The sequence below is a fragment of the Girardinichthys multiradiatus genome, chromosome X, assembly GCF_021462225.1.
Source record: "Girardinichthys multiradiatus isolate DD_20200921_A chromosome X, DD_fGirMul_XY1, whole genome shotgun sequence".
Taxonomy (NCBI): Eukaryota; Metazoa; Chordata; class Actinopteri; order Cyprinodontiformes; family Goodeidae; genus Girardinichthys; species Girardinichthys multiradiatus.
In genome coordinates this window covers 17,085,258-17,108,764 of record NC_061817.1, presented here as the reverse complement: position 1 = coordinate 17,108,764, position 23,507 = coordinate 17,085,258, and the positions used below count along the sequence as shown (strand labels likewise).

Here is a 23,507-nt window from a genome sequence, read left to right as displayed (position 1 = left end):
CACGTCATCCATGGCTCCACAGTGTATAATAAGGTTTTCTAGAGACGGGTGCTTTTCTGTGATTGCAAGAATATTCTCTGAGATATCAGAGACCACGTTACTGGTACCAATCATAACTTCTGTGTTTTTGTTGTTGCAGAAGTTTTTAATCCCATCCACAGCTGTGTTGCCCACTATTAGGGTTCTTGGTCCGGTGGGGCGCTTTTTCTCTGGCAGCTTAGGAGAAGACTGTTTAGAATGAAGGATGTTCTCAAACCTTTTATTGTTCTCAGAAGATGGATAGTTTTCCTGGTTTTCGTTCTGTAGTGGAGCAAATCTGTTTTGGAGGGGAATTTCATTATTTTCAGCTGCCTCACTCCTATCAGTTGTTGTGACAGCAGCTCACTGTCGAAGTCTCCTTTTCCCAGTGGAAACAGAGGCATTTCTCTGTAATTCTGGCCATTCTAATTTATTTAATTGCTGAGATCTTCCAGTGAGTCATCCACCTTGAATTTTTGGGCATGCCCCTAAAACATGCCAGGGGGGTCTGCCGGTAGGTTTATTCTCAGTGTTCTGATTGCTGAGTCGTTGAGCTGGCTGTCACTGTTTGGTGATCACAGGCAGTGTTGAATCATCGTTGTACCCCATAATCACCTCCACATTCACTTCTAGTTGATGGATTTTCATCTCCAAAACAGCCAATTTCTGTAAAAGTTTGCCGAAATCCTCTGTGGTGAAGGGGGGCATTTTGTGCTGATCAGCTGGCGTCAACTTGTCCTTCTTTCGAGTTCGATTATAAAAACATCAAAATCCTTAAAAAAAAAATAATAATAATAATCCTTGGGAGTCGCTGGTGAGAAGTTGTTTTAGTCCAATATTTCCGTAATTTTGGCTAAGAGATATAAAGTTAGGACTAAAAGAATCCAAGCAAGCAGGGAGTTTAGGAGAAAAGTGTCTGAGCAGGCAGAGAGGCGGAAGCAGAAAAAGTGGTGCCATTGATACAAAACAAAGTTATCACTTCTGTGCTAAAAGTCGGAATTACACGCCAAACCTTCTCACATCTAGTCAGTATTGGTCCTCTTGTTGTATTAAATTGTTTGGTAGAAAAACAGATTATAAAGCAATATGCTACTGTTAGGGTCATCCATTTTGGGGGATAGACTGGCTGTGCTGTGTAGCTTGACATGCGACAGAAACTCGCAGGCGAACTTTTCCTCCACACGGCCATTCCTGGAAGAGCTTGAAAGCTGGGAATCTGTCTGATACAAGAAGATCAGAAGATTCATATACCGATCGAAGACCCCGCCGAAACTACGGCGCGGGTGGAAAACCACAGAGGTTTTATTTCCAAGGAGACCCCTTGTTGATTCAGTCGACTAAACGGTTGTTCATATTTTCCTTGTTTTGGACGCATGAGAAGTTTACCGTTTTATTTTTGAGTTGATCACGGACACACGATCCCCCCCCCCCCCCTGTTCTTCTTCAGACTTACCCATCCTCAACCAGTGGAGAGTAGAAATCAATGTCAAAGTAATTTCACTCTTTTTTTTACATTAAATTGGATAGGTGCATCTAGAGGTCTGGGCAGGGTGAGGCATAGTTTAAGGTGATTTAGAATCACCAGTAATTAACCCAAGGTATCAACTTGTTGCATGCAATACTGATTGAAGTGTTTTATGCTGAGCTGTTTTGATTTGCTGTGCAAGTGTGCTGAATCGCACAGCGTGGATGCAATCAGCAAGGTACGTGTGTTTTGTCCGTGTGACAACACAAGGGGGTGAATGTTTTCACTCAGCGAGCAGAGTGAAAACCGCCAACAACGGCACCTTGGGAATTGCACCAGGGAAATATATCTAGCACCAATAAGGCGACCAGTTTCGTACACCAATGACAGAGACATGATTTCACAAGTTAAAACATTTATTACAACTTTTCTTTAAAAGACAAAAAAAAAAAAAAAAGAAACCAAACACTAAAATTGCAAGGGAGGGAAAGTATGCAGGACTGAGGCCTTACAGCAGGGAGAGGCCGTCTGAACAGGAGGACTGGTTCCTCAGCTAAAGTAAGAAACATTTAACTGGATCAACCTAAATCACCTCACACATTTGTGGGCATTCACTCATCGTGACAAAACCCCAGCACCAACCACTCACACAGCACAACGGACCAGTCCCCTTGAGAGCCCCCTGCCCCAACGCCTTCTGCTCTCAACCTGGACACAAGAAAAGGGGATAAATTATACAGAAAAACAAAGTCAGTTTAAAACAAAAGCTTATTCAAGACAGGACACTATTAAGTAAATCCCACCCCAAACCCATATAAATATGGACAAGTCAGGATCACAATACAAACAAATCCCAAAGCTAATAAAAACAGAATAGAGCCAATGCAGAGCAGCAGGATCTCCACCAAGTCACAGCAGCTCCACAAAACGTGGTTTACTCCACCTAAACTGGAGAGCGCTTTCTGACCCAGACAGCCACAGGAGGCACAGCTTTCTACAACTTTCCTTGTATGGGGCTAGAATCGCCTGGGGGAGGAAATGATTCTACCACACCCCAGCAGAAGTCCACAGTTAGAAAAAGATGTTACCTGTCCAGCAGATGGCTAAGAGCAGCAGTGTTGTCCAGCAGTCCATAATGTTGAACTAAGTGTGTGTTCTCTGCCATCGTCAGTGCAGGGTGTTTAAAGCAGTATCTTTACCATCAGTTTTGCATCAACTCCTCCTCAGAGGGAGGAGATAGAATCAGGTGCTGTTTTTTATTCAAACAGAAACATTTATTTTATCAGCATCATTCACATAACTGCATACTAAACCATCTGACATCAGGATTTTCATAAAGACAGAAATTAATACAGCACAAGAAAATATCCCATTGAATTTTAACGCTGTTAGTCACAAATTAGTTCTGCTGTAAAATTCATGCAAGCTGAAGAACTTAATAAATATTTTTATTATGAAATACAAAGACTTTTTTATCCCAAGGAAGTTATTATTTATTTGCAGGTCATCCTGTTTTAGACTGTGATGTTTTTCGTTTGAAGGGTATATTTATCTAAATTAAATTTATTAGGCTTCCTGTCTGTTAATGTTTCCTTTTTAATTTATTTCCTTATTGCTGACAGTGGTGCAGTTTTAGAATCAAACGTTATGTTGAGGCTTCTCCTCAGGTTTTATCTAAAAGAAAACATGAGACAAATGACTCTCAAAAACAAATAAATAAAGGCCAGCTGCAGCCGACTTTAATGGAGTCCATTTTCAGAAAAAATGTAGGACCGCGTCGGGTACTAAGCCTTTAAAAATGGGTCGCACTTAATCGACTACACCACCCGCGCCACACCGTTTTATCTTGTTTTAAAGCCATTATTCAGTTTGACAAACAGATATTTTTTTTGATAAGACAACAAACACCTAAAATGTTACCAAATATTATAGTATCCAATACAAAAAATATGAAATCATTTGTAGATTTTGGGGGTTTTCTAACAAAGAGAGAGAGTGCAGAGTTTATGTGCAGCTCTGAGGCTTCCTGTATCACTGTTTCTCTCGAGCACAATGATAAACTGCAGTGTCTTCAGTCATCAAGCTGCTCATGTGCAGATACACTTGATTTTTGTTGTTGTCCCTGGAAATGGTGAAGCGCTTCTGGACAGATGAGGAATACTTTTTACTGCTTCCACCGGGAGCAGAAATGTAGGTAACTCACTCCAGTTCTTCCTCCAGCCTGTCTGATCCAGCTGATATGAGTCGAATCATCAGATATCCTTGCATATGTACAGGTCAGTATGACAGATTCTCCATGTCGTTTCACCACTGGTTCAGATTCAGTCAGAGTCTGACGGAAAACACCTGAAAGAAAATAATTTTGATCAACAAAGGTCCCATCAGAAACGCTGTCAGCAGGTGAGAAGAGACGTTTGAAATTTACCAGAAACCTTTAACTGCAGGAGGAGAAAAAAACAGAAGTTCATTGTAAAAATGGTTGAATATCTGTTTGGTGAGTAGTTTTTCAGTGAAATTAATAAAGATGGAACAGGCTCAAAATTTGCATTGCTCCTCCCCAAACCATAAAGGATGAAATCCTAAACAGATGTGAATAGGTGAAGATAATTTGTCACGTGACACATTGGCATCATGAACATACTCGTTTTAATGAAAAAAACGTGTTTGCCATTCATTCCAGGAGTCTGATTTGTCCCATTAGTCAGATAGTTGGTGCTTAAGAATTCAGAGGATTTGCAGGATATGTGTAGGATTCTTCTGGTCTTTTACAAAGTGGTTCTGATTATGTCAGAATCTGACCATGTACTGATAAATGAATATTTATTAAGCTTTAATTTGGGTCATTGCTATTATTTTTTTCCATTTTTCAAATGTAGTTAAAACAAAATGCTTATGTGTACATTAGAAAGCTATGCAGCAATTCTGTCCTGCACTGGCTCATGGTGAACTGTGCTCCTCTTTTGTCTTCTTCACTCCAGGAAGGTAAAACATTGACTCCTCATTAAGCAGAACACAAACTTGAGCTGTTTTAAATTAAATGCTTTTATACGAATGCAAACATAAACATACATGTATGCCAACTTCCACATTTTGCCATTGCATTTTTTTCAAATCAACATCATGTTGGCATGAAAAATGATGAAAATAATAACAAGATAAACAAACCACTTAATTATATCATAATAAGCATTTTTTCAGCACTAGAGGCCTTTATTTTGGACAATAGGTAGACAGGAAGGAGGGGCAAAGAGAAGGGTAGACATCCAACAAAGTCGCCAGGTCCGCGAATTGAACCCGTTTTGAGGCTGTGCACTAAACCCCTACACCACCAGGACTTTGGCAAACTGAGGGGTTTTTGTCCAGCTTGTCTTTTTAAAATCTGTGATCTGAGGCCCCCTTGTGGTGACTTTCTGTATATGTGCTCAGGTACAGGGGGGGTTTTGTTCAGCTCCACAGCTGGTTTGTGTCACTGTGGGCTCTCTGGCACAGTAATACACAGCAGTGTCTTCAGGCTGCATATTCTTTCTATATAGAGTCACTCTACTTTTGGAGGAGTCAAGGATGACCCTAAACTTGTCTTTTAACAAATCTTTGACTGTTGTGTCTCTACTGATCCACTCCAGTCCTTTCCCTGCTGGCTGTCTGATCCAGTGTGTGTAGTAGCTATCAATAGAATAAGAGACCTGACAGATAATGGTAGGACCTCCACCACCCTGCACAGTCACAGATGGTGGCTGGTTCAGCTGTTCACTTGTTACACCTGGAAAAAGAAACAATTTACTCCCTAGCAATTTAAAACAAATGTTATTATAAAAAACAAGTGACTGTTGACTGTGACAAATTCAAAAATACCTACATGATACAGCTACTGAAAGAAGCAGCAGAGTCAGAGAAAACATGGTTGGAGCGCTGGCAGAAATGAAATCTGATGCTCTTTCACTGTTGTGTCTACATATGAACAGGAAACCACACGATTTACATAGAGCCTGAAAAGGAGGTAATAGTGTCAATTAGTTTAATCCAAAACAGAAGGCACTTTTTCCAGCAGGTCAAGTGTCAGGAATTATTTAATATTTTGAATATTCCAATTATGTCCACAATACAGAATAAAAGAGAAGATGTAGTTCTAGGGAATCAAATATTACATATATTAAAAAATGAAAAATATCTGGGGCTCTCCAATTTTACCTTTTCTGTATATCTGATATTATGAATTGTAATGAATTGAAATTGGACAAAAAAACAGTTGTAACTGAAAAGTCAGAAATCTGTAGAAGTTGGAGAAATTAATCAACCTTGGAACTGTGAAGATAATGGGACAAAGTCACTGAACCATCAAGTGTTTTGTTACAAATAGTCAACGGGTTTGCAAGAAAGGCGTTGAGATAAAAAATACATAATTTACCGGCAAACAATATGAGAGGGATCTAATATAAAGTAACCAGGAGTCCACTCTCCTGCTGGGCTTTCATATTCCATGATTACAACCTGCCCAGAAGTATATGGTGTTCAGGTCTCAGAGACATGGCTAAGTTAAGACAGGCTGAAAACCAACCAAAGGTTTTATGGATGGATGGATACTGACCTAATCAGTTGGTTTTAAGTATTTAGAGTATATTGGTTTCCCTCTGCTGGCTTTATGCTGCATTTTATATGCAATAAGTTTTAATTGTTCAGCCTGTTGATGGTTTTGGTTATTTTGACTCTCTAGCAAAGTAATTTACAGCTCATTATTCTGACCATTGAAATTTACTGTTTTTAAGGAACCTTTAACACCTCAGCTATTGTTTCCGGGGTTACCTTTGCACTTTATTTGTACTTCAGGTTGTTGGTTGTGTCTGCATCTTCCATGCAGATTGTCAGATCCAAACTGTACCAAAAAAAGCATATGTCTGTGTGAAATGAGCCATATTTTTCTCCCAATCCTGTTTCTTTGGACCCACAGATGCACTAATAAATTACTTTTTAATTCACTTCCAAAAAAGAATAATAGCTCCTTTTCTTCTACCTTTTTTAATATTAATTAAAGTTTCAAATCTATAAAAACATTTTATTTCACAGAATATCCCTCTTATTAGTAATAAACCTTATAAGAACAGAAACCCACAGCTGCTCCTTCTTGCATTTTGAGGTCTCTGGGGCTGTAATTTACACACATTGAAGTTTACATGTGAACAAGTTTAGGTATGATATTTAAATAATTATATAGCATTTCTACCAGTGGCGATTGCTCTAAGACTGCAAGGGAAGCTCAGCTTCCCCTAAAATGTCAAAAACTAAGTGATCAAATATATACTGTTGTGTGTACATGTCATTGACTAACGCGTTTAACTTTTGTTCAGAATCAGCTTCTTATCACTGGTAATGACACGGCTTTCCTCTCACTCATTCCCGCAGCTTCACAGTGATTTAAACAGTGATTCAACAGCGAAGCAAAAATGCTGGGCTTTGTCCCACCCATCGGACGCTCAGCGTCTCTGGGGGTCTATGGGGCAGTGGGCTGGACTCGGCTAGCCCGGACGTTCAGCTTCTGCATGATGATTGGATGATCTGTCTGAGGCTGAATCCCTTTTGGATTGACAGTGAAATGAGCGAATCAGCGATCTTGAAATTGAGCTTCCCCTCCTTGAAAGACCAGCATCCGCCACTGATTTCTACCTACATTCACGCCACTTTATTAGGTACACCTGTCCAACTGCTCATTAACGCAAATTACTCAAAGCATTTAGGCATGTAGACATGGTCAAGACGATCTGCTGCAGTTCAAACTGAGCATCAGAATGGATAAGAAAGGTAATTTAAGTGACTTTGAATGTGGCATGGTTGTTGGTGCCAGACGGGCTGGTCTGAGTATTTCAGAAACTGCTGATCTACTGGGATTTTCACGCTCTACCATCTCTAGGGTTTACAGAGAATGGTCCAAAACAGAGAAAAAAATCCAGCGGTGGTTCTGTGGGCGCAAATGCCTTGTTGATGTCAAAGGTCAGAGGAGAATGGCCAGACTGGTTCGAGCTGATAGAAACACAACATGCCACCAAGAATTAAGGCAGTTCTGAAGGCAAAAGGGGTTCCAACCTGGTACTAGCAAGGTGTACCTAAGAAAAGTGGCCAGTGTGTGTAAGCTATTCTGTAGCCAATGAACCTTCAACGTTTACTGAGCATTCTTCTTATTTTAAGTGAGAAAACATTCAATACATTTTTACATTTCTAATGATGCCATAGATACAAAACAAGGTTACCACTGCTGTGCTAAAAGTAGAAATTACACCCCAAACCTTCTCACATCTAGTCAGTATTGGTCCTGTTGTTGTGTCAACTGTTTGGTAGAAAAACAGATTATAAAGCAACGTCATACATTTATTTTTTAACCACAAAGCTGGTCTCAAAACTTTCAGACTAATGCTAATGTCACATATCCAAGTGATGAGGTCATGGGTTTTAATAATAATGGCCACTAAGCAGGACACCTGAAAACGGCTTTAACGTGGTTCTAAAAACAAAACATGGAGTATTGATCTGGACTGTATGCATAAAGCCAAATTCATATAACATCTTATCACACAATTTATATGATCCAAAAGATAGTCTTATTGTCACATTGTCTTTTTTTTTTTGTTGTCCATGCCCTGACTACTCAGTGGTCCTGTGAATAGGGGTATCTGCTCAGTCTGAAGCTTATTAGCTCTAGTTTATTATTATTATTATTGTTGTTTTTTTTTTGCTGTTATTTGTTAACATAATAATAGTCTTTGTCTTTATAGAGCTTTGTTATATGCTGTAATTTAAACCCAGTCTAACTGTTATACATAGTTACTAAAATATTATCATATAATTAATTTAATCAGTGTTGTTTGCAGGAATGTTGCCACTGAGGTATTTATCTCAAATGTTACCAGTAACAGGTTGAGCAGAATGTTTCCAGAGGAAGTGGCAAATGAAGTTTTTGTATGAGCCTCCTGCTTCCTTCAGTCACTGTGCCTCTCGAGCACAGAAATACACAGCAGTGTCATCCGTTTTCAGCTGGTTCATCTCCAGATAGATTTTACTGTTGGAGTCATCTCTGGTGATGGTAAATCTTCCCTGGACTGACTGGGAGTAATATATTGGATAACTGTAGGTGCCTATATAGGCAATCCATTCCAGTCCTTTTCCAGGGGCCTGTCTGATCCAGCTCATTGCATAGCTGCTAAGTGTGAATCCAGAGGCTGTACAGGTCAGGGTGTGGGATTCTCCAGGTCTTTTAGCCACTGGTTCAGATTCTGTCAGCGTCTGACCACCAACACCTGCAAACATGTGAACAAAGTTTTAACATTGGAACCCAAAGAAAATGTTTAATTCCACATCAGGTTAGAAAAATATGTTACCTCTCCAGTAGACAGTTAAGAGCAGCAGTGTTGTCCTGCAGTCCATGATGTTGAACTGAATGTGTGTTCTCTACCATCATCAGTGCAGGGTGTTTAAAACTGTATCTTTACCATCAGTTTTGCATCAACTCCTCCTCAAAGGGAGGAGATAGAATCAGGTGCTGTTGTTTGTTCAAATGGAAATCAGCAACATTCATATAACGTATTATCTATAATTTTATATGAAGCCAATCAACAACAGGGTTTTCTACAAAGACAGAAAGTAATACAGCACAAGAATGCTGTAAGTCACAAATTAGTTCGGTTGTAAAATTCATGCAAGCAGAAGAACTTCCATAACTATCTTTATTATGAAAGCTAAATACTTCTTTATTCCAAAGAAAAAAAAATCAGGTCATTTTACAGTAAAGACCAAAAGTCTGGACACACCTTCTCCTTCAAAGAGTTTTAATTATTTTCATGACTATGAATATTGTAGCTTCACACTGAAGGCATCAAAACTATGAATTAACACGTGTGGAATTATATACTGAACAAAAAAGTGTGAAACAACTGAAAATATGTCTTATATTCTAGGTTCTTCAAAGTAGCCACCTTTTGCTTTGATTACTGCTCCACACACTCTTGGCATTCTGTTGATGAGCTTCAAGAGGTAGTCACCTGAAATGGTTTTCCAACAGTCTTGAAGGAATTCCCAGAGATGCTTAGCGCTTGTTGGCCCTTTTGCCTTCACTCTGCGGTCCAGCTCACCCCAAACCATCTCGATTGGGTTCAGGTCCGGTGACTGTGGAGCCCAGGTTATCTGATGCAGCACCCAATCACTCTCCTTCTTGGTCAAATAGCCCTTTCACAGCCTGGAGGTGTGTTTCGGGTCATTGTCCTGTTGAAAAATAATGATGGTCCAACTAAATGCAAACCGGATGGAATAGCATGCCGCTGCAAGATGCTGTGGTAGCCATGCTGTTTCAGTATGCCTTCAATTTTGAATAAATCCCCGACAGTGTCACCAGTAAAGCACCCCCACACCATCAACACCTCCTCCTCCATGCTTCACGGTGGGAACCAGGCATGTAGAGTCCATTCGTTCACCTCTTCTGCGCCGCACAAAGACACGGTGGTTGGAACCAAAGATCTCAAACTTGGACTCATCAGACCAAAGCACAGATTCCCACTGGTCTAATGTCCATTCCTTGTGTTCTTTAGCCCAAACAAGTCTCTTCTGCTTGTTGCCTGTCCTCAGCAGTGGTTTCCCAGCAGCTATTTTACCATGAAGACCTGATTCACACAGTCTCCTCTTAACAGTTGTTCTAGAGATGTGTCTGCTGCTAGAACTCTGTGTGGCATTGACTTGTTCTCTAATCTGAGCTGCTGTTAACCTGCGATTTCTGAGGCTGGTAACTTGGATGAACTTATCGTCCGCAGCAGAGGTGACTCTTGGTCTCCTTTCCTGGGGCGGTCCTTATGTGAGCCAGTTTCTTTGTAGAGCTTGATGGTTTTTGCGACTGCACTTGGGGACACTTTCAAAGTTTTCCCAATTGTTCGGACTGACTGACCTTCATTTCTTAAAGTAATGATGGCCACTCGTTTTTCTTTACTTAGCTGCTTTTTTTTTGCCATAATACAAATTCTAACAGTCTATTCAGTAGGACTATCAGCTGTGTAGTGTATCCACCTCCTGCACAACACAACTGATGGTCCAAACCCCATTTATAAGGCTTGAAATCCCACTTATAGATAAAGGCCAGCTGCTGTTGACTTTTATGGAGTCCATTTTCACAAACATTTGTTGTAGAAGTGATGCAAATTAAAAATGTAATACGTAATTTATGATTTATTTGAAATAAAAAAGCAATTCATAGACTGAGACTTAAGGATTACGGTTGAACAGATGGGTGTTTTTTGTTTCTGATGGTTTTTGTACAGCTGCTAAATCAACTTCAGTCACTGTGCTCTTCGAGCACAATAATAAACAGCAGAATCTTCAGTCTTCAGATTGTTCATCTGCAGATACACCTGCTGTTTGCTGTTGTCTCTGGAGATGGTAAATCGGCCTTTAACTGACGGAGAGTAGTTCTGGGTGCTACCAGTGGGCTTACTTACGACTGCAACCCACTCTAGTCCTTTCCCAGCAGCCTGTCTGATCCAGTGCATTTCATAATCTGTGAATGTATATCCTGAGGCGGTACAGGTCAGGGTGTGGGATTCCCCAGGTCTTTTAGCCACTGATTCAGATTCTGTCAGTGTCTGAGCACAGATTCCTATCGTGAAAACAAATGAATCACATATTCTGGTAAATCAGTAGCACAAATAAACATTTTCAGATTAAAATCAGGGAAAATCTTCACCTGTCCAAAAGAATGCTAAAAATAGCAACTGTGTCCTGTAGTCCATCATGTTAACCTCAGTGTTCTCTGTACTATCATGCATATATACTGCTGAGTTTTACACCGACTCCTCCTTAAGCGAACATTGTCAGAGCTCCCCCCCCCACACACACACACACACGTCCTTTTTGTATTGCAATATAAGTAATATAGATATTAATAAATGCTTATTTGCATAGAACAGTCACAGTTAATTGGACAAGCTTTCAGTCTGACTTGTTCTGGACATGTTCATACTGTTGTTAACTTTCAACACCACTATATTTATGTTTTGCATTGTTTCTGTGACTGAGTCCACATAAAAATACAAAGTAAATGAAAACATTTAAAGCTCTAAATAGAATGTGGTCCCTTAAAGAGAAAAAGTATCATAGGTTTTGTTTCATGAAAATCTCGATGTAGAATATAACCTGGTTTAGATTACATGATCTGTAGACAGCCTGATTTTACTGTTTCTAACCTTCAGCTATAAATCAGATTATTTACATGGATGGAGTAGTTGTTTTATGTTTTAGTTGTAAAAGTATTTCGTTTAACCAATCTAGACGTAGGTAACTGATAATTGTTTGTTATGATTTGTTATGACTGATAGATTATTGTTATGATTTCATGCACCTACTTTTGTATTTAGTCTTCTTTCATCTGTTTTCCTTCATTTTTTACACAGAGTAAATTAGTATTTGTCATTACAATCCTTTCATCTTATAATAACTTAATGTCTATGTATATATAAATTATTTCAAAAAAATGAAAGAAACGCTGTCAGGTCTCTAAACTCCAGGAAGGTTAAAAACAGACTCCCCATCAAACAGAACAGATACTTGTTTTCCTGTTTTAATTGAAATTATTTTTACTCGAATGCAAATGTAAACATACATATATCCCAACTTTCAAATTTTTCTGATTGCATTTTGTCCAAACTGACATCATGATGGCATGAGAAATTATGGAAATAATATTAAGAAAACCAAACCACTGAATTATATCATCATTAGAAACACATCATATTGAGATGTACAGCTATCTTGCAGGAAGGACTTCAGTTATGGTGTGGTGAGTTGTAAAGTTTGGGAGGTATCTTTTTATTTAGTATTATAATAGTATATTATAATACTGAACAAACTCCTCCTCCTCAAAGACGCTACTGATGTTGAACTACAGTGCGACAGCTTCTATTATCTTCACTGCTATATAGGTCCATTACTCTTAGCCAAGCCCTCACCCACCAAAATAATCAATAAAAAATTATAAATTAGTCGTAACAAAAATTAATCATTGGTTGTTGAGTTTTCTTCTTTTACTCAATTAAAAGCAGCTTTTTGTGTCTCAGACTAGAAGTCTGACCAGAAATTTCCATTAGATTAAAAAAGAAAACAGTTTGTACTTCTATCCATTGTTTCTAACCATTTATTATTGGACAGGGTTGCAGAGTGGTCAACAGACAACAGGAAAACAATCAGTAGGTATAATGTGAACTCTTAATGAGGACAGACTCATTTTTTCATCCTGACAGACTGAAGATGATCTTCACTGGTATTTTAATTATTTTAGAAGGTATTCTTTCTGTATTGCTGTTGTCAACGAAACTTTCTCCCAAACTTTGCAAAATCAATTAAAAGATAAGTTCGAAACAAATAAATGTGGAAACAATTATTAAATGGCCATCTGTCAAGACTAAAGAAGCACAATTGTTAAACATCAGTGAACTGAGGCCCCCTTGAGATGACTTCCTATAATACACTTTCATGTTCTAATAGGTTTTTTTTCCAGCTCTACAGCTCGTTTGGGCCACTGTGTTGCCAATGCTCCAGCACAGTAATATATGGCAGTGTCTCTGGAGTGTCTCGGCTGGAGATTTTGCCATACAGAGTCGTTTTTTTAATGGAGGAGTCTAGGTGGAGTCCTGAGGAGTCTAAGTCAGTCAGTACTGAGAGAATGGGAGACTTGACAGGTGATGGTCAGACATTCCCCAGGCTGCAAAGTCACAGAGGCTGACTGGGTCAGCTGTTTACATCTTAAACAGAATTGATTGGCCTGTTGATGGTTTGGGTTACTTTGACTTTCTAGCAAAGTAAAGTGCAGCCAGCTAATAATTTTGGCCATTCAGATTTACTGTGTTTGTGGAGTCTTTAGAATTGGAAAGTTAGATTTTTGGTCTTTTCCAGCATTTTCCTTGCAGGCTGTCAGATCTAAACTGTAGAAATTACAAAACAAAACATATGAAGTCAGCCAAGTTTTAATCCAGACCCGGTTTCTCTAGACACACAGATAAATTGCTTATTCATTTCACTTCCAAAATAAAGTAATAGCTATGTCTTTTTTCTACCTTTGTTTGGTTTCATTTAAAGGTGCAAATATACAAAAACTGTATGTTTTGCAGAATATCCATGTTAGTTATAATAACCCTTGTAAGAACGGAAGCCACAGCTGCTCCTTATTGCAGTTTAAGGTCGCTAGGGCTGTAATTTACACACATTTAAGTTTACATGTAAACAAGTTTATTTATGAAATTTATACTTAATTGTCATTTCTACCTAAGCTATTCTGCAGCCAATGAAGCTTCCACTTTTACTCAGCATTCTTATTATTTTATGTGAGAAAACAGTCTTGATCTGGACTATAAACACAGATTTAGATAAGAAGATGAACCTACCCATAGGCACAAAGCCAAATCCATATAACACCTCATCCCACTATTTACATGATCCGAAATAAGTCTTATTGTCATATTGACTCTTATTTTGTTGTCCATGCTAGATATTCAGTGTTCTTTAGGCTGTGAATAGTCAATCTGCTCAGTCTGAAGCCATTTGTAGTTTATTAGATTTTTATTTTGTTGTAATTTGTCAGCAAAATAATAGTCTTTTCCTTTACAGCCCTTTGCTATATGCTGTAATTTAAAGCCATTCTAACTGTAATACATAATTATATTCATCAAAATATTATCATGCATTTCATTAGGTTGTTTCCAGGAATTTTGCCACTGAGGTATTTATCTAAAAAGTTACCAGTAACAGGTTGAGCACAACGTTTCCAGAGGAAGTGGCAAATTAAGTTTTTGTGTGAGCCTCCTGCTTCCTTCTGCCACTGTGCCTCTTCGAGCACAGTAATACACAGCAGTGTCATCCGTTTTCAGCCGGTTCATCTCCAGATAGATTTTACTGTTGGAGTCATCTCTGCGGATGGTGAATCTTCCCTGGAGTGACTGGGAGTAATATATTGGATAACTGGAGGTGCCTATATAGGCGATCCATTCTAGTCCCTTTCCAGGGGCCTGTCTGATCCAGCTCATTGCATAGCTGCTAAGTGTGAATCCAGAGGCTGTACAGGTCAGGGTGTGGGATTCTCCAGGTCTTTTAGCCACTGGTTCAGATTCTGTCAGCGTCTGACCACCAACACCTGCAAACATGTGAACAAAGTTTTAACATTGGAACCCAAAGAAAATGTTTAATTCCACATCAGGTTAGAAAAATATGTTACCTCTCCAGTAGACAGTTAAGAGCAGCAGTGTTGTCCTGCAGTCCATGATGTTGAACTGAATGTGTGTTCTCTACCATCATCAGTGCAGGGTGTTTAAAACTGTATCTTTACCATCAGTTTTGCATCAACTCCTCCTCAAAGGGAGGAGATAGAATCAGGTGCTGTTGTTTGTTCAAATGGAAATCAGCAACATTCATATAACGTATTATCTATAATTTTATATGAAGCCAATCAACAACAGGGTTTTCTACAAAGACAGAAAGTAATACAGCACAAGAATGCTGTAAGTCACAAATTAGTTCGGTTGTAAAATTCATGCAAGCAGAAGAACTTCCATAACTATCTTTATTATGAAAGCTAAATACTTCTTTATTCCAAAGAAAAAAAAATCAGGTCATTTTACAGTAAAGACCAAAAGTCTGGACACACCTTCTCCTTCAAAGAGTTTTAATTATTTTCATGACTATGAATATTGTAGCTTCACACTGAAGGCATCAAAACTATGAATTAACACGTGTGGAATTATATACTGAACAAAAAAGTGTGAAACAACTGAAAATATGTCTTATATTCTAGGTTCTTCAAAGTAGCCACCTTTTGCTTTGATTACTGCTCCACACACTCTTGGCAATCTGTTGATGAGCTTCAAGAGGTAGTCACCTGAAATGGTTTTCCAACAGTCTTGAAGGAATTCCCAGAGATGCTTAGCGCTTGTTGGCCCTTTTGCCTTCACTCTGCTGTCCAGCTCACCCCAAACCATCTCGATTGGGTTCAGGTCCGGTGACTGTGGAGCCCAGGTTATCTGATGCAGCACCCAATCACTCTCCTTCTTGGTCAAATAGCCCTTTCACAGCCTGGAGGTGTGTTTCGGGTCATTGTCCTGTTGAAAAATAATGATGGTCCAACTAAATGCAAACCGGATGGAATAGCATGCCGCTGCAAGATGCTGTGGTAGCCATGCTGTTTCAGTATGCCTTCAATTTTGAATAAATCCCCGACAGTGTCACCAGTAAAGCACCCCCACACCATCAACACCTCCTCCTCCATGCTTCACGGTGGGAACCAGGCATGTAGAGTCCATTCGTTCACCTCTTCTGCGCCGCACAAAGACACGGTGGTTGGAACCAAAGATCTCAAACTTGGACTCATCAGACCAAAGCACAGATTCCCACTGGTTTAATGTCCATTCCTTGTGTTCTTTAGCCCAAACAAGTCTCTTCTGCTTGTTACCTGTCCTCAGCAGTGGTTTCCTAGCAGCTATTTTACCATGAAGGCCTGATTCACACAGTCTCCTCTTAACAGTTGTTCTAGAGATGTGTCTGCTGCTAGAACTCTGTGTGGCATTGACTTGTTCTCTAATCTGAGCTGCTGTTAACCTGCGATTTCTGAGGCTGGTAACTTGGATGAACTTATCGTCCGCAGCAGAGGTGACTCTTGGTCTCCTTTCCTGGGGCGGTCCTTATGTGAGCCAGTTTCTTTGTAGAGCTTGATGGTTTTTGCGACTGCACTTGGGGACACTTTCAAAGTTTTCCCAATTGTTCGGACTGACTGACCTTCATTTCTTAAAGTAATGATGGCCACTCGTTTTTCTTTACTTAGCTGCTTTTTTTTTGCCATAATACAAATTCTAACAGTCTATTCAGTAGGACTATCAGCAGTGTACTGTATCCACCTCCTGCACAACACAACTGATGGTCCAAACCCCATTTATAAGGCTTGAAATCCCACTTATTAAACCTGACAGGGCACACCTGTGAAGTGAAAACAATTTCAGGTGACTACCTCTTGAAACTCATCAACAGAATGCCAAGAGTGTGCGGAGCATTAATCAAAGCAAAAGGTGGCTACTTTGAAGAACCTAGAATATAAGACATATTTTCAGTTGTTTCACACTTTTTTGTTCAGTATATAATTCCACACGTGTTAATTCATAGTTTTGATGCATTCAGTGTGAAGCTACAATATTCATAGTCATGAAAATTAAGAAACCTCTTTGAATGAGGTGTGTCCAGACTTTTGGTCTGTACTGTATGTAAGACAGTAATGTTATTTTTAAATTAAATGCAGGGGGAAGCGTGAGGGACCGGTGCAAAGAGGATTGGGTGGCGGACGAAGGTGGAGACCTCAGCGGCCCGATCCCCGGGTGCTTAGGCTGGCTCTAGGGACGTGGAATGTCACCTCGCTGGGGGGGAAGGAGCCTGAGCTTGTGCGGGAGGTCGAGAGATATCGACTAGAAATAGTCGGGCTCGCCTCCACGCACAGCGTGGGCTTTGGAACCCATCTCCTTGAGAGGGGTTGGACTCTCTTCTACTCTGGAGTGGCCCACGGGGAGAGGCAGCGGGCTGGTGTGGGTTTGCTTGTTGCCCCCCAGCTCAGCCGTCTCGTGTTGGGGTTTACCCCAGTGGATGAGAGGGTTGTATCCCTGCGCCTTCGGGTTGGGGAGAGGTCTCTGACTATCATTTCAGCCTACGGGCCGAGTGGTAGTGCAGAGTACCCTGCCTTCTTGGCGTCCCTGTCGGGGGTGCTGGATAGTGCCCCTCCCGGGGACTCCATTATTCTGCTGGGGGACTTCAACGCCCACGTGGGGAACGACAGTGACACCTGGAGAGGCGTGATCGGGAGGAATGGCCTCCCCGATCTGAATCCGAGTGGTGTTTTGTTATTGGACTTCTGTGCTAGTCACGGATTGTCCATAACGAACACCATGTTCAAACATAAGGGTGTCCATCAGTGCACTTGGCACCAGGACACCCTAGGCAGGAGGTCGATGATCGACTTTGTTGTCATATCATCAGACCTTCGGCCGCATGTTTTGGACACTCGGGTGAAGAGAGGGGCTGAGCTGTCCACTGATCATCACCTGGTGGTGAGTTGGATCCGCTGGAGGAGGAGAAAGCCGGACAGACTCGGCAGGCCCAAGCGCATAGTGAGGGTCTGCTGGGAACGCCTGGCGGAGCCCTCAGCCAGGGATGTATTCAACTCCCACCTCCGGGAGAGCTTCGACCAGATCCCGGGGGATGTTGGAGACATAGAGTCCGAGTGGACCATGTTCTCTGCATCTATTGTCGATGCTGCTGCCCATAGCTGCGGCCGTAAGGTCTGCGGTGCCTGTCGTGGCGGCAATCCCAGAACCCGGTGGTGGACACCGGCAGTAAGGGATGCTGTTAAGCTGAAGAAGGAGTCCTATCGGCTGTGGTTGGCTTGTGGGACTCCTGAGGCGGCTGACGGGTACCGTGAGGCCAAGCGTGCTGCGGCCCGGGCTGTGGCAGAGGCAAAAACTCGGGTCTGGGAAGAGTTCGGTGAGGCCATGGAGAAGGACTACCGGTTGGCCTCGAAGCGATTCTGGCAAACCGTCCGGCGCCTCAGGAGGGGGAAGCAGTGCTTTGCCAACACTGTTTATAGTGGGGGCGGGAGACTGCTGACCTCGACTGAGGACATTATCGGGCGGTGGAAGGAGTACTTCGAGGATCTCCTCAATCCTGCCATCACGCATTCCGTGGTAGAAACAGAGGCTGGGGACTCCGGGTTGGATTCTTTCATCACCCAGGCTGAAGTCACCGAGGTGGTTAAAAAGCTCCGCGGTGGCAAGGCTTCGGGGGTGGATGAGATCTGCCCTGAGTACCTCAAGTGTCTGGATGTTGTAGGGCTGTCATGGTTGACACGCCTCTTCAACATTGCGTGGCGGTCGGGGACAGTGCCTCTGGACTGGCAGACTGGGGTGGTGGTCCCCCTTTATAAGAAGGGGGACCGGAGGGTGTGTTCCAACTACAGGGGGATCACACTCCTCAGCCTCCCTGGTAAGGCCTACGCCAGGGTATTGGAGAGGAGAGTCCGACCGATAGTCGAACCTCGGCTTCAGGAGGAACAGTGTGGTTTTCGTCCCAGCCGTGGAACACTGGACCAGCTCTATAGCCTCTACAGGGTGCTCGAGGGTTCATGGGAGTTTGCCCAACCGGTTCTCATGTGTTTTGTGGACCTGGAGAAGGCATTCGACTGTGTCCCTCATGATGCCCTGTGGGGGGTGCTCCAGGAGTATGGAATCGGGGGCCCTTTATTAGGGGCCATCCGGTCCCTGTACGAGCGGAGCAGGAGTTTGGTCCACATTGCCGGCACTAAGTCGGACCTGTTCCCAGTGCATGTTGGACTCGGGCAGGGTTGCCCTTTGTCGCCGGTCCTGTTCATAACTTTTATGGACAGGATTTCTAGACGCAGCCAAGGGCCGGAGGGGGTCTGGTTTGGGGACCAGTGGATTTCGTCTCTTCTTTTTGCGGATGACGTGGTCTTGCTGGCCCCCTCTAGCCAAGACCTACAGCATGCGCTGTGGCGGTTCGCAGCCGAGTGTGAAGCGGCTGGGATGAGGATCAGCTCCTCCAAGTCCGAGGCCATGGTACTCGAACGGAAAAGGGTGGCTTGTCCTCTTCAGGTTGGAGGGGAGTTCCTGCCTCAAGTGGAGGAGTTTAAGTATCTCGGGGTCTTGTTCACGAGTGAGGGAAGAATGGAGCGGGAGATCGACAGACGGATCGGTGCAGCTGCCACAGTAATGGGGGCGCTGTGCCGGTCCATTGTGGTGAAGAGAGAGCTGAGCCGAAAAGCAAAGCTCTCAATTTACTGGTCGGTCTACGTTCCTACCCTCACCTATGGCCATGAACTTTGGGTCATGACCGAAAGAACGAGATCACGGATACAAGTGGCTGAAATGAGCTTCCTCCGTAGGGTGGCCGGGCACTCCCTTAGAGATAGGGTGAGGAGCTCGGCCATCCGGGAGGAGCTCGGAGTAGAGCCGCTGCTCCTCCACATTGAGAGGAGCCAGTTGAGGTGGCTCGGGCATCTATACCGGATGCCTCCTGGACGCCTTCCTCGGGAGGTGTTCCAGGCACGTCCCACCGGGAGGAGGCCCAGGGGACGGCCCAGGACACGCTGGAGGGACTATGTCTCTCGGCTGGCCTGGGAACGCCTTGGGCTCCCCCTGGAGGAGCTGGAGGAGGTGTCTGGAGAGAGGGACGTCTGGGCGTCTCTGCTGAGTCTGCTGCCCCCGCGACCCGGTCCTGGATAAGCGGAAGACGACGAACGAACGAACGAAGATTCCTATCTGTTAATGATTTCTTTTTAATTTATTTTCTTATTGCTGACAGTAGTGCACTTTTAGAATCAGCAGTTGTGTTGGGGCTCCTACTCAGGTTTTATGTAGCAAAACATTTTATTAAGAATAATGACTTCTAAAGCAATTAAATAAATATATAAATGAAGACCAGCTGCTTCAGACTCATAATGCTTTGAAGTATACTCTTATGATGTTTGTTTTCAGTAACATTTGTTGTATATAGAAATTATGCAAATTGAAATTCTAATATGTAATTTATGATTAATATGTAAAAAAAACCAGCAGTTCACAACAGCCTGTTGTATATTCCATCTTTTGTATCAACTGTCTTTCACTTATGGTGTCATATTGAAATTATAGATTTTGCGTAAACTCCTTGTCCTCAAAGATGCTACTGATGTTGAGGAACTACAGTGTGACAGCTCCCATTAGCTTCACCTCTATACAGGTCCATTAATGCTGAACCGAGCCCTCCCCAACCAATGGTATCATTAAAACGTTGATGGGTTAGTCTTACTTCACATAAACTAAGCACTGATTGTTCAGTTGTCTTCTTGTAATCAATTGGAAATGGCGTTTAGTGTCTCAGACCGGGATCAAAACTGACCATAAATTTCCATCAGATCAAGAAAGAAAACAGTCTGTACTTCCATTCATTCCTTGTAACAATTTATTCTCAGATGCAGGTGTATCAATGGACAACAGGAAAACAATTAGTAGGTATAACATGATAATTTAATGAGGACAGACTCTCTAGAAACCAGCATTTTATTCACCCACAGTTAAATGCAGCACCCCTTATATTTTTTTCAAATGTAACTGTCTTCCTCCAGTGAATACAGGAAACACAACATGTTTGTTCTTTTTCACCCTGGCCGACTAAAGATTATTATAAGTATTCTGTCTGTAATACAGCTGTCATTGAAGCTATCTCCCAAAAATCAATAAAAATGTGAGTTAAATAAAATAAGTTTTAAAAAAATATGTGTGGTAACAATTCTAAAAGTAGCCATCTATTAAAACTCAAAATTCCAAAATGTTTCCACTTTTTAACATCAGTGAACTGAGGCCCTTTTGTGGTGACTTCATGTAACACATGCTCAGGTTCTGATGTTTTTTTTACATCTCCACAGCTAGTTTGGACCACTGTGTAATAGTGCTCCAGCACAGTAACACATGGCGGTGTCTTCAGGCTGCAGGTTTTGTCAAAGTCATTGCTTTGTTGGAGGACTCTACGTTGGCATTAAACTTGTTTTTTAACAAATCTTTTGACACTTGTGTCTCTACTGATCCCCGCCAGTCTTGTTCCTGTCTGATCCAGTGTGTGTAGTCATCACTGACAGAATAATAGACCTGACAGGTCATGGTCAGACGTTCGCCAGGCTGCAGTCACAGCGGCTGACTGGCTCAGTTGTTCACATCTTACACCTGGAAATTAAAGATATACTGCATGAGAATATTTTTAAAGAATATAAAAAAAGAAAAGATAGCTGCTGACTGATGCAGCCACAGAGCAGAAACACAGATATAAAACACATTTTTTGGCTCCCATATCAGTCAAATAGTTTCAATCTACAAATATTACTTTTCTTTTTACCATATAGGGAAAATTCAATAATACATATTACATTACAGGATTTGTTCTATATAAAGTCAAAAGAAACATCTTTTTATCCTAAATAATTTGCTTAATTTTAAGATGATTGTTGAAAGCTCTGTGTAATCATTTGTAATTCATGTACTGCTCTGTTTACATTTAACACAAACATGCATGCTTAATAAATTTAAAGTAAGGCTGTAAACTGTTTACTAAGTGGCTCTGATTTTAGGTTTTTTCTGTAAACCTACAGAACAGATTACATAAAAAAATTCAATGTTAGATTAAACAATGAGACCACAGATTATTAATGACGAGGTTTAGGGAAATTCTTGAACCATTTAGGAAAATTATTATTTTTTAATTATTAATAAATTCTGGATAAAACTTCATAATATACTGGCAATATTCTCAGGTCCTTTTCAGAAAGGTATTTGAAGCAGGCCTCGCGTCCTGATAATTTATAGAGTAGTCACATTTTATGTTTAAGTTGTGCCTAAAGAGTAAAATCCTAAAGATCCACTTGTTTAAAATGCCAGGAATGGAATGGATGTCATGTTTCTTGACAATAGATTGCATTTGCATTTTTCATGGTCAGACAGTGATGGGATTTTAACCGTATATAAATAAAAAATTGGGTTTATTCTTCACTTTGTCTCAGCATCAGTGTTTCAGTGTAATACTATTGGTGTCCCATACAGTAACAGTTCCTCACAGTCAATATAAAAGCTTCCATCAGTTAACTTTGAGGGGCCTTGAAGTTTTTGTACAGCTGCTTAACCAGCTTCAGTCGCTGTGGTTCTCGAGCACAGTAATAAACAGCAGAATCCCCTGTTTTCAGACGGTTCATCTGCAGATACAGCTGCTGTTTGCTGTTGTCTCTGGAGATGGTAAACCTGCCTTGGACTGACTGAGAGTAGTATGTAGTACCACTACCACTGATAATAGCAACCCACTCCAGTCCTTTCCCAGGAGCCAGTCTGACCCAGTGCATCCAGTAGTTGCTGAATGTGAATCCAGAGGCTGTACAGGTCAATTTGTGGGAGTCTCCTCGGTTTTTCACTGCTGGTTCAGATTCTGTCAGAGTTTGACAACGAACACCTGCAAACATGTCAACAAAGTTTTAACATTGGGACCCAAAGAAAATGTTTAATTCCACATTAGGTTACAATAAGATGTTACCTGTCCAGCAGACAGCTAAGAGCAGCAGTGTTGTCCTATAGTCCATAATGTTGAACTGAGTGTGTTTTCTCTGCCAGTGCAGGGTGTTTAAAGCAGTATCAGTGTTTTGCATTGACTCCTCCTCAGAGGGAGGTAGTAGAATCAGGTACTGTTTATGTTCAAATGGAAACATACATTTCATCAGCAACATTCACATTTTTTGGACGATGAATTGGCCTAAACGATTAAAGCATAACTTTTATTTATTAAGATTCCTGCCTCTTAATGTTTTCTTTATAATTTATTCTCTCATTGCTGACAGTGGTACATTTGTAGAATCAGTAGTTGTGTTGGGGCTCATCCTCGGTTTTATTGAACAAAAAACATTTTGTTAGGAACAATGTCTCTGAAAAGCAAAAAAATAAATATTTAAAGGCCAGCTGCTAACTCATACTACTTTGAGGTATACTTTTACAGTGTCCATTTTTAAACACATATTTTGTATATAGAAGTGAAGCAAATTAAAATTCCAATATGTAACTTATAATTTATTTCACAGACTGAGACCTGAAGATTGAGGTTGAACAGATGAGTCTTTATTGTTTCTTATTTGTAGTATTTGAGTTATACGCAATAAATATGATTTATCCCTGAAGTAAAAACAGTTTCCATTTTGAGTTTCCTAACTAGGTTAGAGATATGTAGAATAAATAAAAGTTTTTCATCAATTGATATTCCTAACCTCTTATAGAAGGAAGCCCTTCAGGTGTAAAAACAAAAGATGTTTTGCAAAAGAGCTTTTAATAAATCTATATACTTTGTTTTCTGGGCATTTAAAATTTTAGACACTCCAAAGCTCTTTGTAATGACTGAAGTACAATGTGAAGTTCTATCAGCTATGCTGCAGTGGGAGATGTGTAGACAATTGCATTATTCT

The 23,507-nt window shown here is 41.1% G+C and overlaps 3 gene segments (V, D, J or C); all 3 read right to left on the bottom strand.

Annotated features, from left to right (window-relative positions):
• Positions 1–8,452: 8,452 nt before the first annotated feature.
• LOC124863094 lies at positions 8,453–8,907 on the bottom strand. The segment is given in 2 exon segments: positions 8,453–8,766; positions 8,848–8,907. Coding segments are annotated over 2 exon segments (360 nt in total).
• Positions 8,908–14,235: 5,328 nt separating this feature from the next.
• Positions 14,236–14,771, bottom strand: LOC124863093. The segment is given in 2 exon segments: positions 14,236–14,630; positions 14,712–14,771. Coding segments are annotated over 2 exon segments (441 nt in total).
• Positions 14,772–21,891: 7,120 nt separating this feature from the next.
• On the bottom strand, positions 21,892–22,708 carry LOC124862941. The segment is given in 2 exon segments: positions 21,892–22,510; positions 22,592–22,708. Coding segments are annotated over 2 exon segments (474 nt in total).
• Positions 22,709–23,507: the final 799 nt, after the last annotated feature.